Here is a 19,623-nt window from a genome sequence, read left to right as displayed (position 1 = left end):
TTCTCTCTGTCCCCCAAGCCTTTCTCATTCAATTATCACTAAATCATATTGACGATACCTCTCTTCTGCCTCTGCTTTATATTCCCATTGCCACTGGGAACACAAACATTTACAAAATGGCTTTTATTTAAAAAAAAAAAAAGCCTGCCAACTATTAATGTTATTTCTTACATGAAAAAAATTAAGCAAAACAAATGAAAAAAGCATAACACCAAAAAAACAAAGGCCAACATATTAAACAAGTAGTTGAGATTCCTAACTTTATGTATTTCACTAAGGACGGGTGAAAACCTTGTAATACATTGATGCTACTCCAAGGATGTATGACAAGGAAACTATAGCTGACTACTGCAAAAACTTCCTTTGTCTCCTGGTTTCTTTACATGGTAAAGAACCTTCCATCAATCCCAGCAAACTATAGGCCACAGGCCAAATCCAATCTGCATTATGGTTTTGTAAATAAAGTTTTATAGGAGCTCAGTCATGCCTGTTTGCTTACATATAATCATGGTGGCTTTCACACTATAACAGCAGACAACAGCAGGGTTAAGTAGATATGACAGAGACCACATAGTCTAAAATATTGCCCACCTGGCCATTTACAGAAAAAGCTTGCTAACCCGTTTTACACCATAACCAGAATGCCTTAATACTCAAATTTAATCTTGTGACTCCCCTGCTCAAATTTCTCCAATGAGCCCCTGCAGCACACATTGTTGGCTCCCTATCAATAGCCATTCCTTATTCTTTCTTGAAGAAGAAATCCAAGTCTATTGGGATATTTATTATCCCAATCCCCCTCCTCAGCCTCAGAAACAGAAATGTTGATTCTAAGCTAATCAGGTATTTACCTTCCCAGTGCCTGGTTTGGGAATGAGCATGTGGTGTGACCCAGCCAGTGAAATGTTACAGGAAGCCCCTTGCATGCTTCTAAGTTTTCTCCTTGTTTAAAAGACACATGTGAAGAAAAGCAGCCCTTGCGATGTTGTGTTGTGAGAACAAGATGTTTGGAGCTGCTGCGGGTTAGCCAACCATGAAAGGAGACGTGAATAAAACACTGTCAACAGCACAGCTGAAAGAGGGAAAAGTGGGATCCTAGGATATCAATGAACAACCAAAACAACTCTGGTTCCTACTGTTTTAGCCACTGTTCATCTAGTATTTACAGTCCAAAGCATTCTACCCAGTAAATTTCCCATGGCACACAGGATAAGACCTACTCATTTCTATAGTATTAAAAAGTCTATCATAAACTTGCCTTAGCTAAGTATTCACCTCATTCCCAACCTCTCGTGTCACACACTTTTGGTACTAGCAAAAGTGAACTGCTCAGAAACCGTGCCATGTTCACTCAAGCATCTTCTCTTTTGCACTTGCTGCTCTTCCTCCCAAACAGGCAATCTCATTAGATGTTCCTTCTGGCAAACACACGACCTCGCTGCATGTTCCTTCTGCCAAACATTCTTCTTCTGCTTCTTTACCTAGAAAAATTCTTCTCTCTCTGCATGCTTACCTTAAATCATACCTACTTTTTTCCAAAACTTTCATTCCTCATCACATATGTCTGGCACATAATCAATATATAATAAATCATAATTATAAGCTTCCAGTGGGCATCTAGCACACAGTAAGCACTGAATAAAGTAGTAAAATAATGAAAATGACAATGATAACAAAAAGCTCCTGTCTGTATTTTTAATTGTTTGTGGTCTATAGCATTAGAAAAATGGTTACTATCTAAAAGACATTTGATAGTTATATGTTAAGTGGACAAATGAAAACATAAATAGAAATGTTTTCTTTGTAAATTCTGTTGAAAAAGCACAGAAATGAAATGGAGACAGCTCTATTATGAGCACCTTAAAGATCAAAACTACATCTATTCCATCTTTGTCTCCTGCAACTTATAAAACCTAACTTACAAAAGCTCTTTGATAAATAGATGGCTAAATTAAAGGTGTCCTCATACAGTTTGGACTATATAATGTATTAGGTGTCCACAACCAGGTAGCATACTAGCATTTTTGTTAGTGTGAAACATTTTTCTGCTTTTATTATAATCTGCTGAGCCTAGAGTTGGGCAATTTGTATATTTATTATGACAATCTTTTGGCAAATGGTAGCAGAGCATCTTGTTCTAACAAAATTACTGTTATGATGACAATTAACCAGCAGGTAGAAGAACACATCTTGTTCCAACAAAGTAAATATATCTCTTTCCAACTTCAAATGAGGAGGAATGAAGTCAATAATAGTGAGACCTTATTGGGACAAGCATATGTAACATGACTTGTGCTTCAGTGTTCTTTTGTGATCAAAAATTCCTTACTTTTACTTTTTTATCTATGGTAGGACCACGCAGAGCAGGGGTCCTCAACTCCCAGGCCACACACTCATACCAGTCCATGGACTATTATGAACCACACCACACAGGAGGAGGTGAGCAGCAGGCAAGCCAGGGAAGCTTCATCTGTATTTACAGCCACTCCCTATGGCTCATATTACCGCCTGTACTCTGCCTCCAGTCAGATCAGTGATAGCATTAGATACTCATTGGAGCATGAACCCTGTTGTGAACTGCCCATCTGAGGGATCTAGGTTGTGTGCTTCCTATGAGAATCTAATGCCTGATGATCTGTCACTGTCTCACTTTGCCCCCAGATGAGACCATCCAGTTGCAGAAAAATAAGTTCAGAGCTTCCACGGATTCTACATTATGGTAAGTTGTATAATTATTTCATTATATATTACAATGTGATAATAATATAAAGTAGCACAATAAATGTAACATGATTGAATAATCCTGAAACCATCCCCACCTTCCCCCAGCCCATGGAAAAATTGTCTTCCACAAAACCGGTCCCTGGTGTCAAAAAGGTTGGGGACAACTGACTAAAGTAATTCACTATCACAAGTCTTACCTGGATTGCTGTTTTCAGAAGAGATTTTTAGCATCTGTTTTTCTTTGTAGTCAGAAAGTAACTGGCAAATTCTATGTATAAAAATGTAATAAACCAAATTACTATTTTAATACTGATATAAAAAAATACTTACCAAATGTAGAATTATTAAGAGTATTTCAAACAATATCAGAATATCAGAACTTAATAGTATTATCCCATCCACTTATGAGTACATTCTACAAACTTCTCTTTAAGCTTCTAATTAAAGAAGAAAAAAATGTAAGGTGAAATACTCATAAATCAAGGGCACTGTGACCCAGTAAATTAGCTAGCATTAGCATGACATACTAGAAAGTGTCCCAACTCTGCATAAGTCCTAGCTCCATAATGAACAGCTATTTGTTCTTGGACAACTTGCTTCTCTTAGGCTCAATGTCTTCTTCAACAAAGTGAGGACTTTGCTGCCTTATTTCACTAGGTTGTTATAAAGATTTAACGAGATAACATTTTTTAAATGCTCAGAGAAATAGTAAAGCAATGGAATAATCTGTTCCTAAACTTTATGACTAAAATTATCTTGGAATCCCAAATAAAACCCAATGCGTATTTTGTTCATAGGTTCTAATATGCAAACGTTGTAGTTTTCAGAAAATGTTATTAAGTCCTAATTTTGCTTCTTAGTTGTCCTACTCTTTATGGCTTATAATTCAGGGCATCTCAACTATGTCATAGTTTATAACTAAATTTATTCATAAATATCTCATTAAAGTAGATAATGTGATTGTCCACTGTTACGGAGTTGATCAATCACGCCAAGGGTAGAAAAACCAATGGATGTTAAGACCTGACTTGGACCAACGATCCTTCTCTACAGACTCAAACTCTCAGCCAGTAGATGTCTGTTAGGATAATGCTTTATATTGATGTTCAATTCCAGCTGACATGGGAGACCAAAAGTCTACTTTTATTTTTTTTTAGTTTCCACGGAGAAGTAGCAAGCTGACATTCTGTCATTTTTGACATACATACTAACAATATATTTTGCACCGAACATGTTATTCAGGTCTAAGTCATCTCATAGGCCATCTTACATGACTATTTTTGCAGCACAAATCACAATTTCAATATTTTGGTGGCACCCATTTTGCTTTGATTCACACTGTTTCCTTAGAGCTAGTCAGCAAATAGTCAAATGACCTTCCAGTGACTGCACAAAATATGGAATGCTTCAAAGATTTGTGCTGCCTCCTTATGCAGAAGCCATGCTAACTTTCCCCGTATTGTTCCAATTTTAGGATATGTGCCACCAAAGCAAGCACAAAGCCCTACTTTTACACATGCCTAGTGATGAGTCATGGACAAGGCTTGGCTCTGTTAAGTCCAACTAACCTACTTGAGATTCTGAGAATTCTCTTCAATGGCTTCCTATGAGCTAGAATTTGAAAGTATTTTAAAATCTTGAGCTAGAGATGGAAGTAGCTTGGACAATTTTCATTATCATGTAAATCAGATCACTCAAGGGGCCAACCACAGCTGGGAGCCACTGCTCAGGGGAAGGTTCATATGGGACTTTCTACTGCCCAAGGTTCTATACAGGATATAAAGGTGCCTCACAGTACAGATCTGGTAGCAAAGAGGAAACAAACACTGATCTCTTTCTGCCACATTATTTGAACCCCTCTGACCCTTTAGAACAAGCCCACCTAATATCTGCTAGAGAAAAGACCAACAACAGCCTCAAAGGATCTCTTGCCATGAAGGTCTCAGCTAATTCTTGGCTAAGATGTGGGTTCCACATTAGGTTCTGAATACGGGGGGAAGGGTCAATTTGTTCACTTTGTGTGCGGATAAAGTCAAGATGCCCAGCGGCCAGAGCAGGGGGCTGGTGCTCTGGGAACAATGGCTGAGCATATAAGCATAGGTATGGGAACTAAAAAACGTAACTTCCAAGTCACTGTATGAATTGCCATGAAGACTTCAGGGATCTGAATCTACCGATTCATCTTAAGGCAGCAGGACCAGTTTGAGTGGCAACAATGCAGCAACAGAATCAATGGAAACAACAGAATGATTGCAATGTCCTTTTTTTTCCCTCCTCCTTCTGACTTGATAAAAGGGACTGTCTTCCTTGGATTTAGTGAACTCCTTCGGTTCCTGAAAAATTCAAGGAGTATGTAGGACATAGTGCCCAGAAGACTGTACAAGACTTTGCACTACACTGGATATTTCAAGACCCAAAAAACTAATCACAAAGATGTGACACTATTTTTTATCCCATGCATAAGTGTTACACTTGGATCAAATGAACAATGCTGGGATCTCTAAGGATAAAGGTCTTAAAAGTCCTGAGATAAAGAATCCTGCACCCATTGGTACTTCTAACTTGTCTTGCTTTTTGTCTGATTTCTAGCTGATGCAGGGGACTAAATTCACTGCCACTCTAAAACTACCTGAACCAAACTATGACATCTCACCTGATATGTAACACGCAACTGTTATAATTATTTTAAACCTCAATTTAGCATTAACTAGCCTTTTAGTGTAAACACTTACACAGTATGATGACCAGAAACAGCATAGTCTCTGGTCGTCTGTCCAGATAGATCTCGAGAAGATACATCAATATTTTGCTCAAGTAGAAGGCTGACTATACTTGCTGATCCACAACATACAGCAAGTATGAGAGCAGTCCTAAAATGACAGAGATAGGAACTGTAATAAAGTTATTTTTAAAGCTAATTTGATATACTTTACCAATTTAACACCTTGCCTGTCCGTGCAGAATCAAACATTTACATGCAATAAAAGACATAAGCATCTTGAGTGCTCAAGTGTTCATCTTTGTAAAATGCCACCAAGGTTAAAAGGAAGGGATCAAAAAAAACCCTCTTATCTCAGTGGGGTATTGCATAGCAGAAGCTACTAATTTAAAGTCCTTTGATGGGCAAGAAACAATGTTAGGGCCACTTATCTGAAGTGGACAAAGATTTAAGTGAATATTTTGTCACAGCTTCCCTAGACTGACATGCTGTAATAGAAAATCAGCTAGGGGGTAAGAGAAATACGAGCTCTCTGCATGCTCAAAGCAGTAATAATAATGGTAAGAATAGTAGTCATAGGAGTTTCAGTTAATGGTGCCAATAACCATGTGCTAGGCACTGAATTAAATGCCACATTTATCTTTCTTACTTATGCACAGCCAACTTTGAAGGACATATTCTCCTACTTTTCATATATGACAACATATTTGGTGGTAAATAACGTCCCCAAGGTCACACACCTAGCAAGTAAGAAAGTTACTAATTAAACCCAGTCTTGTGTGAATCCAAAGCCTAGCTCTTTTCTCTTTATCACCCACCTACAGCTTGTCTTCATTAAATGAAAAGTGTATCCACTTAAAACTATCTTCACTCCCTCTCTCCATACCAATTAAAAATAAAAACATCAAAATACACTGGAAAACAAAAGGAAAAAAGCTGTTGAACCCACAGTATGTGGGAACAGCAATTAATTGTCATGTAGGGATAAGCTAACACTAATATTCTTCAAAGAAAGCAACTTAAAGCAGAGTCATTGAAAAGACAAAAGGATTTTCAACCCCTATTTATGTTTAATACAGCATATTTAGTGGAAAAGCATGTAAGACACAGAGCTTAAAAACTATTAGAAAGGGTTAAGAAGTTCAATACTGAGTCATAAAGTAAACTAAAAGTTAAAGTTCAAACTTCATTAAATTAATATGAAATCCCTTTAGCTAACATAAGATCATGTAACCAAAAATGTCACATAACAAATAACATCAGTCAATATAATGAGAAGACAAATCCTATTAAAACTGTTTTTTATGTTGCCCAGTCCAAGTAATTGTTTTTCTACATGATTTGTGTTGATACTGATCACTATATCCCAGTAAGTATACATTAATCTTATTAATTTAATATTTATGACTTGAGTGACTGCTATCCATCTAGAACACGCAGATTAAAAGAAAGAACTATACCTTCCATATCTATCCAGTGCATTTAAATTCGCTTTTTTCTTGATTAAAAATTTCACGACTTGCTGTTTTTGCTCATGTACACCAAGTAACAGTGGTGTGAAGCCATGCTGTAAAACAATATAAAGCAAAAACGTATGTAATTCAAAAAAGTACATATTCCTCAACTGAAGTGGAAACTTTATATAAGATCTTATGGACTTACACGCATAGAAAGTAAATAAAATGTAGTCGCTTCCTTCTCACTCTTCTGTGCTTTCCCACATGCTGCTCCTTCCCTTGGAAACACCCCTTCTCTGCCTCACCACAGTACCTCTAATCATCTCAAAAACTCACTTGAAACATTTACTGCTTCCAAGGCTCTTTGCTTCTAAACCAGCATTTGGCATGGTGTTATTGGATGATAATATTTTTCCCATCTAAACAAAAAGCTTCTTGAGGGCAGGGGCTGTATCTTTTGTCTCTATATCCTCAACCCTAAGATAAATTGTGTATAAAGCAAGAATCTGCATGTAAAATATTTCTTTAGTTTCATGTTTTACCAAAAGTTCAACCTCCAACATGCAACAAAAATTGCTATTAAAACTCATACTGCCCATTTGAAAAAATTTTCCAACATTTATTTATTTAAAATCTATTTGTATTTAATTTTCCCAGATTGTTAACTAAATCATCAGTTCATAGGACTACTGAAACTAAATTAACAGAATTCCTATCTGTATTCTTAATAACTCCATGGTTTTTAGTGTTTAAAACTGCCATGCTGATTATGCCAAAGCTCTACATACTTAAGAGACACACTGGATAGTCCATAATACAGCGTCAATTGACAAAAAATGGTTTAGAATTTGCTACAATTCTAATTGAGAAAACTCTGCTCTTAACGATTTACTGACCTAAGTACTTGAATGACTGAACAAAGAGACACAAAATCCTGAGAAGGCCATCCTCTACTTATTGAAAGACTACTCACAGCAAATTTCTAAAGACCTTCTGAATGGCAGTGAATAACTGATGGTAGGAAGGAAAAGGTATTATTCTGTAAGCTGATACATACTACCAATAATATTCATTTTAATGTCTCAACCACAGAGATAAAAGTCAGACTAGGTCAGGAATGGTGGCTCACACCTGTAATCCTAGCATATGGGGAGGCTGAGGTGGGTGAATCGCTTGAGCCCAGGAGTTCAAGACCAGCCTGAGAAACATGGCAAAAACCTCATCTCTACTGAAAAATAAAAAAATAAAAAAAAAACTGAGGTTGGAGGACCATCTGAGCTTGGAGAGGTCGAGGCTGCAGTGAGCTGTGATCACACCACTGCATTCCAGCCTGGGAAACAGAGTGAGACCCCATCTCAAAAAAAAAAAGGTCAGATTAATGTTATTGGAAAGATTTAAAGAAATCAGCACATATCCAACTCCAACTCTTCTAGAGATACCTTAAGTTTCTGAGACATAAGAATTTACATATTACATTTATGTATTGGGTGGTTCTTAAACAGGAGTGTATCCAGATTTTGAGAAAATTGTTGTTGTTGTTGTCGTTGTTGTTGTTGTTGTTGTTGTTGTTGTTGCTGTTAGAGACAGGGTCTCATTATGTTGACCAGGCTAGACTCAAACTCCTGAGCTCAAGCAATCCTCCCACCTCAGCCTCCCTAGCAGCTGGGACTACAGCCACGCACCACCATGCCTGGCTTCAAGGAAACATTTTCAAATATACATATCCAGGCTTTATTAGACTTACTGTATCAAAATATTCAGAAAAAGCCTAGACTTGTTGATTATTTAAACATTTTCCTCAGGTTACTGGGATGCACAATTCTAGCTGAAAGCTAGTGCAACAGACAATTACTTCAGTCTCATTTCTCACCCATATGATCAATTCCCTTTCTCATTTGAAGATTTGGCCAAAAAGAGTAAGGAGTAGGAGAGAGACCCATTTGCTGAAAATACCACATGATTTTCCCCGGTAAGAGAACAGGGTCTAGTCAACTCAAAATCCAACTTGATCTTGTTACTTATTTATCTTCCACCTTCCCATCCAGACACTCTAGATTTGAAAGCAGAGCTGAGACTCTAATTGGCCATTTCTACCAGAATAGGATACTAAGTCAGTTAATTACTTGATATTCCCTCTGCTCAAGGGTTTCCCCTTACATTACCACCTATTCACTGCCAATCTGGTTCCTCAGAGGCCTCCTAAAATTGATCTCTATTCAGTTTACAACCCACTAACTCCCTCTCCCAAACTGAAAACTGTCATTCTCTAAAATTGAAGAGAACCTTGTCTCACCATGCAAAGGAAACAAATCAATCAACAACAACAACAACACACACACACACACACAACCTCTTCGTGGTCTTTTCCCTCTATTACCTGATTTCCAAATTGGCCTTGATATTTCTGATTGCTCTCTTTTCCGCTTTCCACTTCTGCCTCATGAGCAATCAGAAATATCTTAAGCCTTGCCACTGACAGGCGCATCACCTCGTATCTATTACTGTTTCTTAGGAACTTGCCAAAGGAGCAGGATCTCTATTCATTGAAACATATTTAAGTTTTCTTGGAGTTTTCATGTAAAACCTATTTCAGGGCAAATTTTGCCATTTTACATTCATTAGGGGAAAAAAATCCTAGGAGGGAAAAATTGAAAAATAGTAAGTATTACCTTCTACAAATTCAGTGCTTTCTAAAAAATTATTCACCAGAAGCGCATTAAAAAAAAAACTGTACCCTCTAATGCTTCTTTGCAAGTAACAATATTTAAAATGAAGTCTTAGATAATTAGGTCATTTCAAAATATTTTCATTCAGGTTATGCTTGAGCTTCCAAATATGGAAGACTGGCCCTTACACAGGTCAGTGTTAAAAATGAATGCTTTTCAGTATTTTGAAGATAAAATTGGTAGATCTATACCTTGTTTTTTGATTCGATATCAGCACCGTATAAGAGCAGTGCTTTGGCCATTAATTTATCTTCATTGTAGATAGCGTAGTGTAGAGTGGTATTTCCATACTCATCTGGAATATTTGGATCAGTGCCATGTTCCAGCAACATTAACGCACATTCATCTTCCTGGCATTGTACGGCCTGTCAGTATTAGACCAAAAACAAATTACAAATCCTAGGAATTCAAAATAACATTCCACAGCTTTCACCACCTAAGTTATATTTAAAGGAGAAAATTCATTTTTATGCTATGTATTGAAATCAAACCCACCTCATGCTGATATAGTCGGCTACTGCATACCTTTGTCAGAGCTGTCCTCTTTTTGTTGTCAAGGACATTAAGTTGACATTGTCTGTCCAGCAGGAGTTTTACTACTTCTGAATTCCCATTGGCAGAGGCCAGATGTAGAGCAGTCCTATGAGAGTGAGAAGACTTTTTAGGAAATTGTAGTGCACTAGCTACAGCCATAGCAATGATTCATGTAATTGCAAACACTGAATAGCCTGCTATTACTCTGCCTTCAAAACAAACATTTAACTTTCCCATGAAAAAAACACACTATTTATTATCTCTCTTTACTCGCTGTATTAATGAAAGAGCATCCTATATGAATACAAAGAGCATAGCCCTTGGATGACATTCAACTTGGGCTGGAATCCTACTTGAAGCTCTGTCACTTCCTGGCTGTTGCTTAGCCTTTTGGGGTCTCAGTTTCCTCATCAATAAAATAGGAATGAAAATAGTAGCTTTCTTACGGGAAACCACTGTAATGCTTAAATGAGACTCTGCACAAAAGATATAGAATAGTTCCTAACACAAATAACAGCTCAATAATTGTTAGATATTTTAATTTTTACTGATACCACTAAAGACAACATTTGAATTAAGTGAGATGATACAATTATACCTACACTTTCAGGAGCGTTTTAAATATTACAGCTAACATTGTATTTTAGTGATTCTAAGATGATCATTGTCTCCATGTTGTCTCCACTGAAATACCACTTACAATTCATGATTTACTATAATTGGTGGCATTTAAATAATTCTCTTATTGAGACATAAAATAATGGGGCATCATACAATCCCTGGTGCCTTACATTAAGTAGAATATGTTACAACAGGTCTGGGGCGGTTCCAGTCAGATGACCAGCATTTAGATAAATTTTAGTTCCTAAAAGAACTATGGAATAAGAGAGCAGAGGTGAAAACAAAAACAAATTTCTAAAATAAACCAATTCTTACTTTGGTTTTCAATAAACTTTAAGTCAAAGAAAACTTGGAATTCAAATGAATAGCATGGGCTCATTTTTGTCAATACTTAGATTTATACAATGTATGTACATCAGATATTTCCAATCATTCATATTAGGATTTAAGACTGTTATAAATTTTCTTTTTTTAAAATGGATTTATGAAACTATTTGTGGAGCTTTTTTCAACTTTTACATTCAGGGATACATGTGCCGGATGTGCAGGTTTGTTACATAGGTAAATGTGCACCAAGGGTGTTGGTTGTACAGATTATTTCATTACCCAGGTGTTAAGCCCAGTACCTGTTCGTTCTATTTCCTGCTTCTTTCCCTCTTCCCACCCTCCACCCTCTGATAGGCCCCAGTGTGTGTTCCTTCCCTCTAGGTATCTGTGTGTTCTCATCATTTAGCTCCCACCTGTAATTGAGAACGTGCTGTATTTGGTTTTCTCTTCCTATGTTAGTTTGCTAAGGATAATGGCTTTCAACACCATCCATGTCCCTGCAAAGGACATGCTCTCGTTCCTTCTTTTATGGCTGCATATTATTCCATGCTGTTTATGTACCACATTTTAGTTCTTAAAACAACTAAAACAGTCTTTTCCCCAAGACATAAATTTTCAAAAGGGCAGTTAAAGGTTATCTATTACTATTTTCTACCTCCAGAAATGCTTTTGTTTGAAAGGACGGAGGAAAAGCTTCAATTGAGATTAAGTCCTAATGCCCCAATTTTAAATCTCTCAGCTTGCTCAAGCCCAGAAGGAAAACATGTAGTTTTCAAAGACGGAAGGATCCTGAGAGATAGTAGAATATGCCTGCCACATAATAGGTGTCTGGCTTATGTCTGATGACTAAATGGATAGAAAAAATGGATGAACACAGCTTGGGAGTTCAATATTTTTAAAGAAAACTCCTGTAGAGTAGTGCAATACATTTGCAATAGCAATAATCATTTATATTTGCTATTTTAATTTTCATAAATATATAACTCAACTAAAATGATTAATTCATACTTTTTACATGTTAATCTATATATAATGAAAAGATAATTATGGAATAAAATGTATATATAATAAAATCTACAGGAACAGGTAAACACGACCCCTCTTCTTCTGAAGAGGGTAAAAGTTCACAGAAAATAGCCAACCACAGAAATAAAAATAAATAATAGAATGTGAGAAATTATTTGCATCTATGCAAGAAGCATATTCCTTCTCTTCCCAAGGATTATTGCATTACTAATGAACCTTAACTACAACTTCAGATGTTCATTGCAGATATCACAGATAAGAGAAAGGGAAAAACTTCACTTACAAATCCCCAGAAACAAGTTTGATTATATTTTCTATGGATTTTCAGCTAACACGAGCAGATTCTGTTCATGTATATGTGTAACAAACTGATTTTTTTCTCACTTGTTATAGCAAAGTACATCTTTGCACGTCGACATATCTCTGTATCTACTGACACCCTCAATAGTTACATATTATTCCATCCTATGGATGCACTGAAATTTGTTCATAAAATCTTTATATGGGTTCTTCTAAATACACTGCTATTTTAAGCAATACTAAGAAAAACACATCTATTTCGTAAAGATATTTCAGTATAATGGAATTGATAAGTAAAAAGCATACACATTTTAAAAATGTAGTTCTTACCACTAAAGTGTCTGTTTGAAAAGCTGCAGCAACTTAAACTTTAAACAACTACATAAGTACCACTGTTCTTCATCCTCACAAACTTTGTGGATAGAAAACAGTATTTCATTCCTTTTTTTTTTCTTTCTTTTTTTTTTTTTTTGAGATGGAGTCTCACTCTATCACCCAGGCTGGAATGTAGTGGCGCGATCTCGGCTCACTGCAACCTCCACCTCCCTGGTTCAAGCAATTCTCTTTCTTCAGCCTCCTGAGTAGCTGGGATTACAGGTGCGTGCCACCATGCCCAGCTAATTTTTTGTATTTTTAGTAGAGATGGGATTTCACCACACTGGCCAGGCTGGTCTCAAACTCCTGACTTCATGATCCACTGCCTCAGCCTCCTAAAGTGCTGGGATAACAGGCGTAAGCCACTGCACCCGGCCTTTCATTCCTCTTCTAACTTAAATAGAAAGCAGTATTTCATTCCTCTTCTAACTTAAATTCCTTCTTCTACCAGGAACACTGTATTTTCCTATGTGCATAGGTCACTGGTAGATATGCAAAAAAAGTACTTTGCCCAATTTTAAAATGAGCTTATTTTATTATGTCTGCATATATACACCAGGCACGGTGGCTCACGCCTGTAACCCCAGCACTTGGGGAGGCCAAGGTGGGTGGATCGCGAGGACAGGAGTTCAAGACCTGCCTGGCCAAGATGGTGAAACCCCATCTCTAGTAAAAATACAAAACAATTAGCCAGGCATGGTGGCAGGCGCCTGTAATCCCAGCTACTCAGTAGGCTGAAGCAGAGAATTGCTTGAACCTAGGAGGCAGAGATTGCAGTGAGCCGAGATCACACCACTGCACTCCAGCTTGGGCTACAGAGTGAGACTCCACCAAAAAAAAAAGTGTATATATATATATATATATATACACATACGCACACACACACATATATGTATATATATACACACATATATATGTATATATACATATGTATATATCCGTATATATACACATATGTATATATACGTATATATGTATATATATGTATATATATATCTCCATATATAAATAGGCATTTATATTTTTTCTGGTATGTTTCTCCTTTTGTATATTTAAAATTTTTAATCTATACTCTTATTTTTGTGACATAAAAATCTAGCTAGTTTTCTCCAAAAATGAATTATGAACAATCCATCTTTTTTAAATAATACAAAACATCGCCATTATCAAGTGCTAAATTCTTACATATATTTGGGTATTTCTAAATTTCCTATTGTGTTCTATTCATTGATGTCTTTTCAGCTGTTAGTAAACAATTTGTGGAAATAAATAACACATGGACATTTTGATATCTGGAAAAGCAAGCCTTTTTCCATTCTGTTACAAAAAATTAATTTATCACAATAATAAAAGACAGCATGTGTAATTTAAAAACGCTAAAACTTTGCTATTTTTATTTGGCTTATGTAAAAGTGATAAATAGAAAAAGCTCACATCTTTTTTTTTTTTTTTTTTTTCTGAAACGGAACCTCGCTCTGTCTCCCAGGCTGGAGTGCGGTGGCGCTATCTTGGCTCACTGCAAGCTCCGCCTCCCGGGTTCACGCCATTCTCCTGCCTCAGCCTCCTGAGTAGCTGGGACTACAGGCGTCTGCCACCACGCCCGGCTAATTTTTTTTATAATTTATAGTAGAGACAGGGTTTCACCGTGTTAGCCAGGATGGTCTCGATCTCCTGACCTCGTGATCCGCCCGCCTCCCAAAGTGCTGGGATTACAGGCATGAGCCACCGCGCCCAGCCAAAAAGCTCACATCTTAAGAAAATTCAATCTTCCTATTCAAGCACAGGAACCATCTTCCCATTTCAGTTTCCTTCTAAGGTTCCTCAGTAAAGAACGTATTTACATAGGGTACATTGATATAAAATCCATACTGGATTTTATTTGAAGAATATTTAGCCCTGAAGTTGATGTGTTATGGGGCTTCATTCTTAGTTCTCAATATACACTTTTCTATAATGTATAGAACATTGTTTTAAAATCTGTAGATGAAAAATAATCTGCTGCATTGACTTAATTAATTTTGCAAGTTAAATCACTTTAAAACAGTCTATTAGTGTTCTACGAGGGAAATTATAATTTGATTGGAAATCAGCTAAAGTTTTTTGTGTGTGTGTTGCTGTTCATAAAGGGGCCTGTGCCCTGACCTCTCTGAGGTTTCCACAACCAGGGTGGTGTGAGGCCTGCGGAGGCGAGAAAGCCAGGTCCCCCTCCTCCCCCGCCAGGAGGGTATGTCCCCATCATCCCCCAACGTCCCACCTCCTCCCAGCCCAGGCCTGGTTACCTCTTTTGCTTGTCCTTCTTGTTCACGTCAGTGTCCCTGAGCATGACGATCAGATCCTTTCTGGGGACTTTACCCCACCAGGCAGCTCTATGGAGCTTGTCCAGATCTTCTCGACGGACGTGGTATCTCGGCTCCACGAAGGCGCTGTCGTCGTAGTCTCCCCAAGCACCCACGTTGCTCTTGCCGCTCCCCCTGCAGCAGGGGAAGCAGTGGCAGCACCACTTGCCCATCTTGCTCCTGAGCGTCTTCATAGCGGAGTCGTCGTGGTCTCCAGAAGTGCCCACGTTGCTCTTGCCACTCCCCCTGCAGCAGGGGAAGCAGTGGCGGCACCACTTGCCCATCTTGCTCCTGAGTGTCTTCATAGTGGAGTCGTCCTGGTCTCCAGAAGTGCCCACGTTGCTCTTGCCGCTCCCCCTGCAGCAGGGGAAGCAGTGGCAGCACCACTTGCCCATCTTGCTCCTGAGACCAAATGGCTTCTTCACAGAAGAGGCAGCCGGCATTGAATCAACCTCAGCTACCATCTGCTTTTAACAGCCTGGGGAGGCTGGTAGTAGCGAGCAGATCACGTCTACCAACCAGTTTCACCAACTAGCAGGTAACTCCGGATTTCCAATCTGTTTGAAGAGAAAAGTCAATCCCAGCCAAAACCTGCCAACCCCAGCAGGTAAGCCCAACCCACCCCACCCAGGGAAAACCCACACCCACCCGGGGAAAGCCCACGCCCACCCGAGGAAGGGCCAACCCCCCCCCCAAGAAAACACCCAGCACACCCAAGGGAATGCCAAACCCAGCAGAGAAAAGGTCGAGCCTAGCAAGGGAACGCGAGAGAGGAAACGCCAATCCAAGGAGGAAACGTCAATCCAAGGAGGAACACCAGGCCAAGCGACCAACACCAAGCCAAGCAAAGAACGCAAAGCCAAGCCAAGCCGCTACAGGCCAGCCAAGCAGTTACGCGCGTGCAGCATGCGCGTGCAAGCCGTTACAGGCCAGCCAAGCCGTTACGCGCGTGCGGCGTGCGCGTGCAAGCCGTTACAGGCCAGCCAAACCGCTATGCGCGTGTGGCGTGCGCGTGCAAGCCATTACAAGCCAGCCAAGCCGCTGCCGCGCGCGGCGTGCGCGTGCGGCGTGCGTGTGCGGCGTGCGGCGTGTGCATCTCAGGTGGCGTCAGTGCATGTGGCACAGACAGTGGCCAATGCGTGCAACTGCGTGTTTAAGTCTTGGCGCCACGAATGTCACCGACAGCCTTATGTTCCTGGCAAACTTCATGGGAGTCAGCTGAGCTTTCAGGCCATTGAGAAGCCTCTGGTGGAAAAAAAGCCTCTTGAAGCAGGACTGGGGCTAAGCGGCTGGAACTTGAGGATGCTGACAGCCTCCTCTGAAGAAAGCCCCCAGGACACTCCTGGCGGTGCTGTTGTGCGTGGCAGCGTCTGCAGCTCGGAGCTGGGGCTGGAGGAGCTGGCTGCAAATGGCCTCAAAATCCCGGAGCACAAGATGCCCACTGAGCCCAGCGCCTGCCTGAGGTGCCTTTGACACCTGGTCCTCTTTGCTCTGCACCCAGAACACGAGGCCATCAGCGAGAGGGCATTTGGGGCCACAGGATCGCGGCCAGCTCCTGCCCCGGTGCCCCCTGCCCGGTGTCCAAGCCAGGGCCAACAGCTATAGGGCTTCTGGCCTGGGGGGCTCTGCTCCACTGGCATGCAATAGGGTCAAGGTGCAGACCACTGTGTCCACGCCGGCAAGAGGGGGCTTGGAGGAGCAGTCACAGGACAGTACTCTCCCCTCCTGTGGATGACTCCTTCCTGCCCTTTCCTCTCTCTGCTAAAGCCTCCAACGTTCTCTGTCCCATCCGTATGCTCCACTTATGCCCCTGCTTTTGCTTTGATTTTCTCATTAAAATAAATCTGCAGGCTGGCTGGGTGCAGTGGCTCATGCCTGTAATCCCAGCACTTTGGGAGGCCGAGGCAGGTGGATCACCTGAGGTCGGGAGTTCGAGACCAGCCTGACCAACATGGAGAAACCTTGTCTCTACTAAAAATACAAAATTAGCCAGGCGTGGTGGTGCACGCCTGTAATCCCAGCTACTCGGGAGGCTGAGGCAGGAGAATCGCTTGATCCCGAGAGGCGGAGGTTGCGGTGAGCCAAGATACTGCCATTGCACTCCAGCCTGGGCAACAAGAGCAAAAGTCCATCTCATAAATAAATAAATAAATAAATAAATAAATAAATAAATAAATAAAATAAATCTGCAGGCTGCCCCCTCAAGGCAACGTGTCTTCCCTGCATTACTGCAGAAGGATGGCCACACCCCTGCCCTGGTGGACTAGACCTCTTAAGGACACCTCTGCCTTCCACCTCACTCCTGAATCACCCACATCTTCCTCTCTAGTCAGTTGTACAAACGTGCTTTTTCCTGGCCCATCTTTAAAACATCCTCTTCATGCTTCACTCTCCAGCTGCATCCCATTTCTCTGTTCCCCTGTAGAGCAAAATGGCTCCAAAGCGTGGTCTCGTCTTACCTTGAACACCCCTCCTCCCTCTCGCTATCTGAGCTACTCCAGTTCAGCTCTCCACCTCTGCACTACCCTGAACCTGCTCCTGCCGGCAGCAATGGCCTATGGAGAAGTGCAGCCCCCAGCTGTAAGACAGGGGGCCTCCCTCCCTGCTGCTCCTCAGCACCCCCTGCACGTGGCTTCCTGGACCACTCTTCTCCCGCTCCAAGGCCCCTCCTCCGCGCAAATTTCGGGACTCCTGGCTGCCCAAGGCCGCTCTTCTGTTTTCTGTCCACACCTGCTCCCTGGGGTTGCATGTATTCCCGCAGCTCCAAATGCCACCTTCCTGCTCATCGCGCCCCGCCCAGGCCTCTCCCTCGCTAGGAGCGTCTACTCCGTTTTTCCACTTGATGCTCATAGACACCACCTCTCGCCCTTCCTTCACAGTCAGCTCCAAACAAAACTATCTCCGTTTCAGTTCATGGCTCCTCACGACGGAAAACCCCGAGTCCTCCCCGTGTGCTCTTTCTCTCACACCCAGATCCAACCCAGCATTAATCCCTGCGACTCTTGCACGCTTCCAGCCTCCACCGCCCTGACCTAGGCTCCGGGTCCTCGCAGCCGCCTCCACCCTGCGCCCTGCGGTTCATGCTCCACACAGGCTCAAAAGTCAGATCGCGCCTCCCTGGCTCCACCAGAGAGCAGGCCTGCGAGGCCTACAGCAGGGGCCAGCTCTCCCAGCTCCTTCCTGGGCCCAGCGTACTCTTTGCAGGCATCCTGGCTCCCTCAGCAGAGGAGGTCTTGCCAGAGTGTCACTTTCTCTGTGAAACACTCCAAATGTCCCTTTATGCCCTCATTTTTTTACTCTCCATAGCATTTTTCTTCCTCTAATATACTATTTACTTATATTGTTTATTTTCTTTCTTCTCCTACCAGAATGTACTGGCCATAAAGGCAGAACTTTTTTTCCTGCTTTGTTTACCTTTGTATCCCTGGTAGCACAGACGCATTTAATATTTAATTGTTGAGAGAATGAATGAATATGCTCCCCCTATTTACCTATCACTCTGCTGCCCTGCAACGGGCCCTCAGCTTCCTGCTAACAAAGATTCTCTGCTTGGCCAAAGGGTAGTCCAGCTCCTGAACCTCCTCCTACGTCCATCTGTGCACGTCCTGGTAAAATCCAGTTTCACCAAGAACCTTGGTAAGTCAGTTTAGCAAGAAGCCCCTACCCTCAATACCTCATCGCCCTCCATATCTGATGAGGCTCCTCATCCTCCATCGTCCCCAAGGTGAAGTCTGACCACCATGGCCTGTCGTCAGCAAGAATCCTATTGGGCCAGATTAGCCAGAGTCCTTTAACTCTGAATCACCTTTTAGTCATTTTCCACCCACTGCCCCCAACCCTGCTCCTTGGTTATCAGCTCCCCCTTGCCCATGCTGTATTTGAGTTGAACCTGATCTATCTCGATCCACCTATACCTACCTCAATGGTCTGGAATAAAGTCCACCTGCCATGCTAGTAACGCTGAGTAATTTTTCTTTAACACTGCTCATGCTGACCTTATACCTGCTGACCTCAGCCCCTCTCTCCACCACTCTGTGTCCTCCACCCAGTTTTGCTGGCTCTTCCAAGCAGACAATGTCCTCCCTGCTTTCTGTTTCCAGAGTCTTTCCTCCACATCTCTTCTTGGACGCTAATGATTGATGTGTTCATCTCCCCTCCCTTCCACACTAAGCTTAGCCCCACAGCCTCTTGTCTAAGACTAGCTGAAGTAGTGCTTGAAGAAACCAGCTCTGAGAGGTTAAACGGTCTGCCAAAACCAGTGAGGTCCCTACCTCTGTGCATTCACACCTGCCACCTCTGGAAAGAGACCTGGCACTGCACCCTGCTGAGGCTGCCCAGCTACCCTGAGCCCTTGTCCAATGCCACCAACAGTGAATCTGCATCAGAGACACTGGACTGAACCCTAGCCTTTGGCGATTTGCTAAGTTAGAGAAATCACGTGTTTAGCATTGAACCCAAGCAGCACCTGTCTTAGTCTG

General features: G+C 41.2%; 1 protein-coding gene and 1 non-coding gene across 3 annotated transcripts in view; both read right to left on the bottom strand.

The window, feature by feature from the left end:
* Window positions 1-16,140, bottom strand: part of LOC117979372 (POTE ankyrin domain family member I) — a 51,943-nt gene extending 35,803 nt beyond the window's left edge. Inside the window, exons 1-7 of one of the 2 annotated variants that reach the window (XM_055109397.1) lie at window positions 15,859-16,057; window positions 15,089-15,702; window positions 10,152-10,266; window positions 9,818-9,991; window positions 6,904-7,010; window positions 5,457-5,594; window positions 2,922-2,992 (exon numbers count right to left, since the gene is read on the bottom strand). In XM_055109397.1, the coding sequence (XP_054965372.1) occupies window positions 2,922-2,992; window positions 5,457-5,594; window positions 6,904-7,010; window positions 9,818-9,991; window positions 10,152-10,266; window positions 15,089-15,609 (1,126 nt within the window). In that variant the 5' untranslated portion in view covers window positions 15,610-15,702; window positions 15,859-16,057. Of the gene's footprint in view, window positions 1-2,921; window positions 2,993-5,456; window positions 5,595-6,903; window positions 7,011-9,817; window positions 9,992-10,151; window positions 10,267-15,088 lie in introns of both variants that reach the window. The other variant, XM_055109396.1, reaches the window with a different exon arrangement.
* LOC117979520 (U6 spliceosomal RNA) lies at window positions 4,116-4,222 on the bottom strand. The gene has a single exon (XR_004670400.1). It is a non-coding gene; the product is annotated as a U6 spliceosomal RNA (small nuclear RNA).
* Window positions 16,141-19,623: the final 3,483 nt, after the last annotated feature.

This window comes from Pan paniscus, chromosome 13 (genome assembly GCF_029289425.2).
Source record: "Pan paniscus chromosome 13, NHGRI_mPanPan1-v2.0_pri, whole genome shotgun sequence".
In the NCBI taxonomy this organism is placed as follows: Eukaryota; Metazoa; Chordata; class Mammalia; order Primates; family Hominidae; genus Pan; species Pan paniscus.
The sequence above is the reverse complement of the archived record's forward strand: the minus strand, read 5'-3'. Positions and strand labels throughout refer to the sequence as shown.